At 36.3% G+C, this 13,473-nt stretch overlaps 1 protein-coding gene across 5 annotated transcripts in view; it reads right to left on the reverse strand.

Annotated features, from left to right (window-relative positions):
* The window catches only part of VWDE (von Willebrand factor D and EGF domains), a 104,741-nt gene that overhangs the window by 68,064 nt on the left and 23,204 nt on the right, over window positions 1-13,473 (reverse strand). For 4 of the 5 annotated variants that reach the window (XM_045494940.1, XM_045494943.1, XM_045494942.1 and 1 more), the window contains exon 1: window positions 9,159-9,431. The exons of the other annotated variant lie outside the window; for it this stretch is intronic. In XM_045494940.1, coding sequence (XP_045350896.1) covers window positions 9,159-9,225 — 67 coding nt within the window. In that variant the 5' untranslated portion in view covers window positions 9,226-9,431. Of the gene's footprint in view, window positions 1-9,158; window positions 9,432-13,473 lie in introns of those variants that run through there. 5 annotated transcript variants of the gene reach the window in all.

Consider the following 13,473-nt stretch of genomic DNA (forward strand, 5'->3'; position numbering starts at 1 on the left):
TTAAGTACGCATTTCCTTCATTAACATGGGTTAGTCCTCAATTAAAATTGACTCTTTCCCCAAATTAAACAAATAATCCACAACTGCACATAAGGACCATCAGAAATGTCAGGGTCTCCTAGTAAGTCAAAGATGTATTCCACTTTTCATAAAGGCAATAATCCAGTCAGCGAACTGTAGGATCTGCTTTTGAGGTACTTGAGCTTCAAGAATTTTATTTTCATTTAATTTGGACAGTCAATATTGTTATCACTGTTGACATAGGTTTTTGTTGTTGTTGTTGTTGTTGTTGTTGTTGTTGTTGTTTTCATTCTTTCCGTCTGAAGTTACAGCCCCTATAAGCCTCCTCTTGAGGATGGCCTTCCAGGTTTGAATGCCATTACTGACCCTCCATGACCTGCTTTCCTTCCCAGTAACTATATGTCCCTCAATATCCATCTCTACCAAGTCCTGAAAGGCAACAAAGTAAATTAAGCTTTTAATGCTAATCTAATTTTTGCAAAATGCCCTCCTACTGAAGCTTCCTGCATTCTTCAGTACAGGAAAGAATATAAAGTTGTCAAGCTTTTTTCTTTCTTTTCTTTCTTTCTTTTTTTTTTTTTTTAAGATAAAGTATTGGAATCCCTTTTTACTACCAAACACAGGAAAAGGAATGGGGTTCAGGGGTTTTGAAGGAGAAAAAGAAGAGTTCTGTAGTTTTTTGGGGAAGTTGTCTTAGCAGCACTTGGCCTGGGAGATACTTCTGTGAAACTCACAGAGGCAGAACATCAGGCTCCTCTTCCCATCAAGAAGAGAGAAGCAGGGGCGCCTGAGTGGCTCAGTCGGTTAAGCGGCCGACTTTGGCTCAGGTCATGATCTCACGGTCTGTGAGTTTGAGCCCCTCGTTGGGCTCTGTGCTGACTGCTCAGAGCCTGGAGCCTGTTTCAGATTCTGTGTCTCCCTCTCTCTCTGACCCTCCCCCGTTCATGCTCTGTCTCTCTCTGTCTCAAAAATAAATAAACGTTAAAAAAAAATTTTTTTTAATAAAAAAAAAGAGAGAAGCAGATGTCAGAAGAAGAGACGTCCTAGAAATATGACTCTTGTTTGAGCTTCCTGTACTCTCGCATGATAGGGAGCAGAGAACTGCCCTTATTTGGGTACCAGAGTTTCTTGTTGACACAGTAGGTAGAAAATCTTCAAATATTAGCTATTACATACACTGAAGGAAAGCACTATTATAAAGATAATATCCATGAAATTGAAACGGGAAAGAAAAATCCAATCATTACTAAGGTACCTCACTGTGGGACAAATTTATCTAACTGAACAAAACTCTCAAACATATATACATAATTTAAGGTTACAGAGGTGTTTTTCAATCAAAATCAATTTCTGAACTTAAGGGCATAAACTAGAAATACTAATTTGCAAGTAGATATCATAAATGTAGCGATACAATTTTTTATTATGATTTTTTGCTGTTCATTTTGTCGTTTGTAGATATTACAATTAAATTGCACAAAATGTAGTGTTCTTAAAGAATTTTTAGAGTAAAAAAAAACTAGGAATAAGCACAAAAGTTTCCTCTTCCTTTTATCTCTTGCTATACCAGTTTTAAATTTCCCAAGAAAAATGTAATCCAAAAAGCTCTATTGACTTTAATGATCTCAATCTGTCAACACTGGATAAATATTTCATAAAATGTGTATGGATGGAACTCAGGGGATGTGCTATCATTTCATCTAATTTTGAAATAACTCTAAGGTCTTATCAATACCAGAACACTGTACCTGGTTAGAAACTAAGGAAATATTTAAAAAGAGATTCCTAGTGAGGCTTGCATGAATTATTGAGATGTTTTCTCTGTTCTCTTTCCTGCAGTAGAATTTTGTGTTCAAAAAAGTCACTAAGTCCATCTTTATTCTGTGTGGTATTTCTTCTTCCTAAGTGCTTCTGTAGCTCTCACATTTTCTCTAATTTTACACTCTCAATAACTGTTTTCTAGTCCAAAGCTGAAGATGTAATAAATATAGTAACAATCACAGTGTAACATCAGCAATACCAAAGAACAATATAATATCTACACAGAAATTGTTAGACCTGTATTTATTTTTATTTAATATTTATTTTAGAGGAAAATTCTTAAATCATATAAATAATAACAGCCCGTATTTTTTATATTGATCATTTCAGTTTTTTCTAAAAAATCTACTTGTCTTTTTAAAAATGGTCAAGGTCTCTGTAGAAAATTTTTAAATCTTATTAGTAATGAACAAGCCACACTCTTAAAAATCTCATGACAGCCTTAACTTTAGAATGCAGTACACAATTAACAAAGTGAGAATTATAAGGATAGTTTTGGTTTCCATTTGGAAATGTGGGGACTCAGCTCCTCAAATACTAATAGTTCTACAAGCCCATCTCACTTATTCATGACGTAAATGATGTGCTAAGCTTTCTAGCAAACTTCCAACATAACTTTTCCCTCATAAAAAAGTACATATAAAATATTCACTTAAATTTACATATCCATTTATTTGAATCCCAATAGGATTCAAATAAGTGAGACAGCATATAATAGGATTTAATAGGATATAATACCTGGATTTCAAATACTGTAGGAGAATGTGTCAAGTTATAAAGGATACATAATGATACAGTTCAAAAAAACTTTTCTAGTTTTATTTGTACATAAAAGGTAACCTGTACTAGATTGTTTTCTAGTTTAACACAATGGCCAGGATTCTTTAAGATTCATAATTGGTAGACAAAAAATTTGTTAAGAAACTAGATAAACTCACTGTATTTTTAAGAGATGAATAGGCTTAATGCCTGAAAACAGGGACTTCATAATATTTGCGTTTATAATTAAAAAACCTTTGGTATATTGCCTTATGGGAATTTCAAATATTTGTAAATTTTTGAAAATCTGCTAGCTTCCCTAAAGCTTCTGATATTCAAAACAGAACTGTGAGTTCTTCAACAACACAAAAGGCTGAAAAACAAGGTCAGAGTGTCTAGCTTGCTAAATCTCTTTACCTTGCCCTGCTTTGTATGTCAACAGGCAAACTGAATGCTTCTTGTAAAGAATACAAATAGATTGAAAGTAAAAGTATGGGCAATATCATGCAAACAGCAACCACAAGAAAACTAGATTGTCTGTATTAATATCAGACAAAAAAATCTTTAAAAATATTACCAGAAATAAGGAGGGGCATTTTGTAATGATGAAAGGTTCAATCCATGTGGAAGATATTCAATTACGAATACACACACACACACACACACACACACACACACACACACCCCTAATAAGAGAGCATGAAAATATATCAAGTTAAACCTGATAGAAATGGGAAAAAATACATACTTCAACAGTAGTAGTTGGGGACTTCAATATTCCGCTTTCAATATGAATACAAAACTGGGCAGAAGATAACAAAGAAATAGAGCTAGAGCTGTACTATAAACCAACTTGACCTAAAAGACATCTATAGGACATATCTTTCAAAACCAGCAAATATAAGTTCTTCTGAAGTGCATATGGAACATTGTCCTGGATGGACAATAAACTACACCACAAGATAAACCTCAATAAATTAAAAAAAAACACACAAGTCATGCAAAATATGTTCTCTAACCATAATGGAATGAAATTGTGAAACAGCAAAAATAAATTGAATTAGCTTACAAATACGTGTAAATTAAACAACCCAGATAACTGATGACTCAAAAAAGAAATTAAGAAGGAAATGACAAAATACACTGAAAAGATTAAAACAGATACAGTATATTTATGAGATGCTGTCAAAGTAGTACTTAGAGGGAAATTTATAGACATATATCCTTACATTAGATAAGAATAACATCTCAATGTAATAAACTAACCATGTACTTTAAGACATTGGAAAAAGAAGAGCATACTACATCTAAAGAAAGCAGAATGAAGGAAATTTTAAAGATTAGAGAGGAAATTAATGAAATTGAGAATAGAAAAACAATGGAGAAAGTCAATGAAATCAAAAGCTGGTTCTCTGAAAAAAATCAACACAACTGGCATATCTCTAACTAGACTGAGAATAAAAAGACTCAGTTACCAGAATCTGAAATGAAATAAGAGACAGCACTACAGATCTTATTAAGGAATATTATTATAGACAGGTATATGTCAATAAATTAGGTAACTTAGATGAGATTGGAAAGTTCCTAAAAAGACACAAACACCAAAACTTACTCAAGAGAAATAAGCAATCCAAATAGATTTGTATCATGTAAAATACTGAGGAAAAAAAAAAAAGAAAAAAAAAAACACAACACACACAATAAAGACCACATTCAGATGGCATCGATGCTGCATTCTACCAAACATTTAAGGAATAAACCATTTCTTCAGAAACACTTCTAAATAATATATAAGGATGGAATACTAGGGGCACCTGGGTGGCTCAGTCAGTTGAGCATCCAAGTCTTGATTTCGGCTCAAGTCATGATCACAGGGTCGTGGGACCGAGCCCCAAATCCTGTCCCATGCTGAGTGTGGAGCCTGCTTAGGATTCTCTCTCTCTCTCTCTCTCTCTCTCTCTCTCTCTCTCTCTCTCTCCCTCTCTCTCTCTCTCTCTTTCCCTCTCACCCTCTGCATCTCTCCCCTGCTTGCACTCTCTATATATATAATAAATACAGTTTAAAAAATTAAAAAAAAATTAAAAGGATGGAACACTTCCAGACTCATTCTAGAGCCCAGTATTACTGACACCAAAACCAGAAAAAGGTATCACAAGAAAAGAAGACTACAGACCTATGTATCTTTTGAATATGGATGCAAATGTCCCCAGCAAAATATTGGCAACATGAATCTAGAAATTAGACAAAGAATTATAAACCATGACCAAGTGGAATTTCAACCAGGTGTGCAAGGTTGATTTAACATCCAAAAACTAATCAACATAATATTCCATATTGATATAATAAAAAAATAAAAATCCATAAGTAATTTTCAATAACCAGAAAAACTCATTTGAGATAAATCTAACACTCTTTATATGTGTGTGTGTGTGTGTGTGTGTGTGTGTGTGTGTGTGTATACACACATACATAAAAAGACTAGGAGTAGAATGTAACTTCTCCACCTGATAAAGAGAATCTACAAAAAACCCTACAGGTTACATCATACTTGAAGAAATACTGGATGCTTTCTCATAAGATCAGGAATGCCTGCTGTCACTGCTTCTATTCAACATGGTATTTCAGGTTCTAACTCTGACAACTAGGAAAGATAAATAAACAAAAGGTATCCAGATTGAAAAAGAAGAAGTAAAACTATCTCTATTCACATATGACATGATTTTTTATGTAAAAATTCCTAACAAACCCACACATACAAAAATTATAATGAACACATTTAGGAAGATTTCAGGATACAAAATCAAGATACAAAATTTAATTATACTCCTACACATGTGCAAAGAATAGACTGAAAATGCAATTTAAAAAATGATTTGAGGGTGCCTGGGTGGCTCAGTCAGTTAAGCATCTGACTCCTGATTTTGGCTCAGGTCATGATCTCACAGTTTGCGAGACTGAGCCCTACATTGAGCCCCACTTTGGGCTCTGTGCTGACAGTGTGGAGCCTGCTTGGGATTCTCTCTCTCCCTCTCTATCTGTCCCTTCCCCTCTCATGTGCATGCATGTTCTCATTCTCACAAAACAAATAAACTTTAAAATAATGATTTCACTTACATAGCTTCAAAAGAACAAATTACTTAGGGATAAATTTAATAAAAAAGTGTAAATTTAAATATCACAAAACATTGTTGAAATAAATTAGAAATCTATGTAAATGGAAATACATCCACATTCCTAGATCATAAGATTTAATGTTGTTAAGATTGCAATCTGCCCCAAATTAACAAGAAGGTTCATCCTATCAGAATCCCTATCAGAATACCATGTGACTCCTTTGTAGAAATTGGCAAACTAATTAGAAATTCATTTGGAATTCCAAGGGACCCAGAATAGCTAAACCATTTCTTAGAAAAGAAAGACAAAATAGGAGGAATTATATTTTCCTATTTTATAATTTACTACAAAGCATCAGCAATCAAAATAGCATCATGGTGAATAAGGATAAGTATAGATCAGGTGCCTGGGTGGCCCAGTTCATTGAGCATCTGACCTCAGCTCAGGTCATGACCTCACGTTCTGTGGGTTCAAGCCCCGTGTCAGGCTCTGTGCTGACAGCTCAGAACCTGGAGCCCGCACCGGATTCTGTGTCTCCCTCTCTCTCTGCTCCTCCCCTGCTCATGCTCTGACTCTCTCTCTCTCAAAAATAAATAAACATTAAAAAAAAAAAGGATAAGCACAGATCAGTGAATAATATGGAGAGTCCAGAAATAAACCCATGTATGTATCTATGGTTTTCAACTGATTTTCAGCCTAGGTGCTAAGGTCATTTCATGGGAAAGAACAGTCTTTTTCAACAAATGGTGCTGGGAAAATTGGATATTCACATGTAAAATAATAAACTTGGACCCTTATGTTGTGCCATATATAAAAATTAACTCAAAATGTATAATCAAAGACCAAAATACAAGATATAAACCTATAAAACTCTTAGAAAAAACATTGGGGTAAATCTCCATGACTTTAGATTTGGCAATAGATTCCAAGAAATAACAACAAAAAACAAGCAACAGAAGAAACGATAGATAAATTGGATTTCATTAAAATTAAAAACTCCCATGCTTCAAAGACATTATCAAGAAAGTGAAAAGACAAGTCAGAGAATGGGGAAAAATTGCAAATCACATATCTAGTAAGATAATTGTATTTATAATACATAAGTAACTCATACAACTCACCGGCAAAGCATCTGAGTAGTATTTCTTCAAAGAAGATATACTGGTACCAATAAACACATGAAAAAATGCTTTCCATCATTAGCCACCAGGAAAACACAAATCAAACCACAAATAAATGTCACTTCATACGAAATAAGATGGCTAAAATCAAAATCTCAATGTCGACCGGGATGTGGATGCATTAGAACCCTCACACACTTCTATGAGACTATAAAACAGGCAGCCACTTTGGAACTAGCTGTTCCTCAACAGGTTAAACAGAATTACTCCATGATCCAGTAATTCCAGTAATAAATATGCTTCTAGGTATATCCATGCCTAAGAGAAATGAAAACAGGTGTTCACCCAAAAGCTTGTACCAGGATGTTCACAGTAGCATTACATATAATGGCCCAAAGGTGAGGGTGCCCAGGTGGCTCAGTCAGTTAAGCCACCGACTCTCGATTTTGGCTCAGGTCACGATCTCACAGTTCGAGAGTTTGAGTCCCCCTAGTCAGGCTCTATGCTGATGATGCAGAGCCTGCTTGGGATTCTCTCTCTCCCTCTCTCTCTGCTCCCCCCGACAAAATAAATAAATAAAAACTTAAAAACGTGGCCCAAAGGTGTAAACACCCCAAATGTTCATCAACTGATGAATGTACAATGTAAATACTTAGAGTGGAAAATCACTCCACCATAAAGAGAGATGAAGTACTAAATACAGTACAATATGAATGAACCTTGAAAACATAAAGCTAGGTGAAAAAAGTCAGTCACAAAAGGCAGGCTGCTGTATGATTCCACTTATTAAAATGTCCAGAATAGGCAAATCCATAGAACAGAAAGTAGATCAGAGATTGCCTATGGTTGCAAAGGTGAGACGGTAATGGAGGGAAGAGGGGACAGAAAGCTGGAGTACAGTATTTCTTTTTCAGATGATAAAAATGTCCTATAACTGACGGCAGTGGTTGCACATATCTGTGAATATACTAAAAAACAGACCACTGCATACTGCAGTAACTGCTGCACACTGTAAATGAGTGACTTATATGGTACAATAAACTGTATTTCAATAAAGCTGTTTGAAAAAAATAATATTTTCTATTCCTCTCTCCTTCCATCTTTATTAGATATAAAAAACTTATCGACTTTACCAACATATGAACTTAGAACTTGGTAAGGGTTAATATTTGCCCTCAGTAGGGAAATTATAAAGCTATTATATAAAGGCAACAAGGGGTTTTGTGCTGTATGGCAAACATTGAAGCAGATACTCTCTATAAATATTAGTCATTTTTCTGGAAATATTTTATCTAACTATAATAAATGCATATTTAATGCTTTTTATGTTTAACAGTTCTCAATGAAAATCTAGTGAATCTGAAAGCAAACGAAAGAAGGTACAGACTAATGACACCTTGTTAAAGTATCATTTCAGGAAATAATATATTGGGTTTTAATATTCTTTTTAAAATTTTACATGGGAAAGTGCTTTCTCTCCCCCCTCCTCTTTTTACAAAGCAAATTCACCTTAGTAACATACATTGAGATCAACAAGATGATAAGACTAAATTATACCCTAAGCAATTATAAATGTATTTTTTTTCAAGGGGCAGATATACACAGATCAGATTTATTTCTGAAAACATATAAGGAAATTTACAATATAATAAATCACTTTCATTTAATATTCCCAACTATCCGCCCACAAAAAGCAATCAGGAAGAGCTAACTAATGTTTTAACTTCCCTGTATTCTAAACGGTCCTCTTTTTAATGGATTAAAGATGCAGGAGTGGTGCTATTTTCGTCGTAGAGATCTCTTCTACAGCAGCAAGAGGGATTCTAACAGATATACTAAAATATCATACACAGAACTTAACGTATTGATTTATTGTAGAGATAAAATGTTCATCAATTATTTCCAGCGGTGGGGTGGGAGTGCAGTAGATGTCCAGCAGTTTGGAACTTAACTCTGCGGGTAATTCGTCTCCACTTGCCACTAGGATGCTGGCAAATCCAGCAAAAGTTTCTTACAGTAAATTAGAGACCTTAAAGAGCAGGATATCAGCAGGAAACAGAACCGAGGAACACTAACAGGACTGAGGGTCCTAGAGCGGGAGAAGAGGAGGCGACAAACTCCTGAGCACGAAGAAATCACGCAGAGCCGAAGGGCTGCAAACTGACCAAAGAGGGCAGAAGCGCAGGGCAGAGGTCGGTGAGGGTCAAGTATCAGATGCGGCCATAGGATGCACAAGGACGCTCCAGTGTCATCCAGGAAGTCAGCCCCCTTCTCCCTAAGGTCCGAGTGGCGCCCCAGCGCTCCCTTTCGCCTGAACCCTACCTCGCCAACCTTGTCCCGGGGCCAGGAGCATAAGCGCCAGCGCCAGAGCCCAGACTCGGCCAAGCATCGCTGCCGCCGCACTTGGGGTCCCAGGCGTCGCAGGGCCCGGGCCGTGGGTGTAAGCAGGCTGCGGACACCTCAGCCCTCCTATCACAGGACTTTCTCAATCCGTTCCTGCTCAGTCTTCAGGGACGCTGCATGTCCCCGCTCGGGGGAATCAGCTGTCCTTTCCTGGGACACAAGCGAGAGTCTTCCGCGCAGCCCCTCGGCGGCGACTCTCCTCCCACAGAAGCCCCGCCCGTCCATCGGAAAGCCACGCCCACCTTTTCCCGGGGAGACCAGGTCCTGCAGGGTCCAGGCTGTAGCACACCCACCACCTTGGATCTCAAAGGCAGTCGTACATCCAGGGCAAGCTCACGGGATATAGCTTGGCACCTCGAGACTCACTGTCTTAACAACGCTTTAAGAAAAACTGATAATCCTAGAAATTGTTCAGATGGATCTCCAATAAAAGCAGCTTTGTGAGGTTCTGTTGGAAGGGGCAGTGCCCGTGGTTATCCCTGTAGATGGATTCTTAACCTCGCAATTGCGGGTGCTGGTTTGCCCCCAGAGGAGCATATGCTTCTCAGAAATTGCTCCTGTCACCTCAGGCCTCATTGATGAAGGATGGGAGGAGGGAGTGGAGATTAATGGCACAACACTGGTTGTGGTCTCTTCCTCTTCTTTTAAGACAGTTTTGAGAAGTGGGAGGGAGGACATGAGACTATCAAACATGTGGAGTTAGCCATTGTAATTGCTGGTGATCCCCAAATTTTTTTCAGGTGCTCAGTGGTGACCCAGTGACTCAGGATATGGTCAACATATGGTCCCATGATTCCCAAGGTTGCCTTGTGGATGGTGTCCAATGTGAAGTTATCTTCACATGCCTGGTTGGTTCTGCAGAGGGAGCAGGCCCCCACCTTTAAAAAAAGGAACAACTGATATTTTTAGGTAGGCTCCACACGCAGTACTCACAATGCTGAGCTCAAGACCCCAGCTGAGATCAACTGGACACTTAAATGACTGAGACACTCAGGCACCCTGATTCTGCATCCTTCTGTGTCATTAAATGAAACCTCACTTTCCTAGGTTTTCTTTGGAAGTCTCCATTCTCTCAAGAACCTTATCTATCACCTGGCACTTTGTCTTCAGAGCTGGTATTTGAGAGGAAAGAAGACACTGGATAACAGAAGGTAGTTCCAAGGTCCTGATGGGCTCCAGGATTCAGGCCACAGTTCCACCTATAGATCTGGAGGACTGAGGCTTGGATGAGGCATGGTGGTAAAGGCAGAAGATGTCCAAATGCATAAAGAAGTTATTTTAAAAATAGTTTATATTTTTTTTTATTTGAAAGAGAAATTACAATTAAAAATTTTTAACTTTGTTTCCAAAAGTGTAAGTATTAACTCATTTTGGGAGAAAAAAACATCTCTGTTGTGCAATGTGTAGCCCCCTTTTACAGCAATGAAGGCATCCAATGTAAAATAAAAATGAAATACAACTTTTTGGTGGGGTTGGACAGATGATTTTCATCTTTGGGCCTAATTATGGAAGAATAAGGTGAGCAGAATGAAAACCCTGAGATATTTTTAACGTATGTCTTTTTGCTTCAGCTTATAAAGCCCTAATAAAACTGAAACAGAAAAGTAAACATCAACTGTCTCAGACTATTTGTGAAATAACCAGGAATAAAGTAAAGGCTATAATCAAGATTTAATTACAATAGGCTTTTTATAATTTATTTTTGTCAAGCAATATGTGTAGAAATACAATCAACTTTTATACTTTATTGGAGGACATTACTTACCTAATTTCCAACAAACCCTGATTATACAATTTAAAGTACAGTGGGTCCTATTTTTCCCTTCAGGTTTTGACTTATGAATACTATTTGATGAGTCTACAATATACTTGTTAAAAAAGAACCAATTTTCCTTGATGTCTGTGAGTTAAAATGGGAAGAAAAGTGCTCTTAAATTGTTTTTCAAATCTCAATGGGACATTTACTTGAACTGGTGTGGTTCTGGAAAAATATACCAAATAAAAATTAGTTATAAGATTGTGGAAAAAACTAAAAAGTAATAAAAATAATGTTTTCATACGTATCTGGCGAAGTACACCAAAATTGGTATAAGATTCAAATATTTTTAACTTTATTTTTGAAAAGGAGAAAAAAAACAATGGATATATGATACCCTTACTGTAAATATCGATGGCACTAGTAAAATGCAACAGATATCACCAAGAGACAGAAATAATATAGAATGTCTGAGGAAAGATGAAATGAAGCCAAGGGTTAATAAGTACAATATAACCTGAATGAAGAAAAAAGCACACCAACAGAAACTTTCAAATGATGATTTTTTTTTTAAAGAAAATAACTCTGCTTTTGTCAGGTTCTTTTGCAAAATGATGATGGGCTTGTCTGGGTAAACCCCCCCAAATTCAGGGGGCAGAAAGACACAACTATTAAGTGCACAAACCTTAGGGTCAGGACACCTGGATTGTAATCCTACATCTGCTACCTATTTACTGGCTGTGTAACTTGGACATCACACTTAACCTCTTTTAACCTCATTTTTCTGTACAATGGGAATGATAATAATACCTACTCCACAGAGTTTAAGAAACTAAAGTGTATATATGTGTGAGGAATGGTCTGGAGGATGAGTCTGAAGAGAAAGCACTTAGGTTCTGGCACAGAGTAACTAAAATGAATATACATTATAATTTATGGTTAATAAAACAAAGGTGCAATACCACATAATTATACTTTTTCTTATATCTTGTTATTATATAAAGGTGCATAGTTTCTCAGTGTTACCTTATACCAGTGTACAGGATAATTTGGAGTAAACTTACTGAAAATACACATTTATAGCTCATATGAATTCCTTGGCCAGTATGTATTTTACTAAATAAAAGAGTCTGGCTCTTTCCCAGATACATCTATCTATCTATCTATCTATCTATCTATCTATCTATCTATCTATCTAGCCAGGGAGAGGGTTAACAGGAAATAGCATCAGGAGGAGATAATGGCATCCCCAAATCAATACTTGAGCTTCATAAATTAATATCTTGGCTTTGGCTCTCAGTTTATATTCAGGAAGTTATTGCTCCCAAACAGACACACCAAATGGAATAGACATTTTGCTCCCAGCAACAGCAAATCCTTTCTTAATGAGGAATGAACTAGAGACTTAAAACAGTAAAGAAAATTTATTGAGAACATCCATTAACTGTGAATTTTATAATGTTTATTATGGCACGCCTCTAGGGAATAATGTGATAAGGCTGGGAGAGGGGAGCTGACTGCCTGGCATGAATGTTGGTTATAAGAATCAATCTTTTCATGTCTATGTTTGAAGCAGCATTACTCATAATAGCTAAAACACGGATGAAATCCAAGTATCCACTGATGGATGAATGGTAAGCAATGTATGGAATATGAATACAATGGAATATTATTCACTTTTAAAAAGGAAAGAAATTCTGATACGATATAAACATGGATGAACTCTGAAGACATTATGCTAAGAGAAATAAACCAGTTAAAAGGATAAATACTGTATGATTCCACATATGTGAAGTACCTAGAGCAGTGAAGTTCATAGAGACAGAAAATAGAATGGTGGTTCCCAAGGGCTGGGGGCGGGGGCGGGGGCAATGGGGAGTTATTATTTAATGATTACAGAGTTTCAATTTGGAAAGATAAACTTCTAGAGATGGACGGTTATACCTGTTGCACAATACTGTGAATGTACTTATGCTACTGAACTGTATATTTAAAAATAGTTAAAATGACAACTTTATGTTATATATATTTTGCCACAATAGGGAAAATTAAATAAAATGAATGAATCTTTCACCCATCAGCCAGAAAGCAAGCCCTTTATTTAAACAGATCTCAACATTACCAGCTCCAAGGACATTTCTTGAAATGTTCCGTAGAGTAGAAATGGCTTAACTTGTGATTAAGTTTACAGAACATAAACTCACAGAGGTTAACAAATTGATTACACGTCAATCAGTCATGCAAAACCACATAAATTGAGACATGGTAGCATAAGATTTACCAGCTAAGCAGTTTTCCTATCTTGTTGATCAGAATACAGAATTCAGAGAAATTACTTTTCAAAGATTTCTTTCATTTTTATGAAATGAAAGCAACTTTTATGAATAGCTATTTTAATAAAGAAATTAACTTGTTTCAACATAATATGTTCCATAATGTGATTTACAAAATGAAATTGGAATACTCAAGTTCCTTTGA

This window comes from Leopardus geoffroyi, chromosome A2 (assembly GCF_018350155.1).
Source record: "Leopardus geoffroyi isolate Oge1 chromosome A2, O.geoffroyi_Oge1_pat1.0, whole genome shotgun sequence".
NCBI classification, from domain to species: domain Eukaryota; kingdom Metazoa; phylum Chordata; class Mammalia; order Carnivora; family Felidae; genus Leopardus; species Leopardus geoffroyi.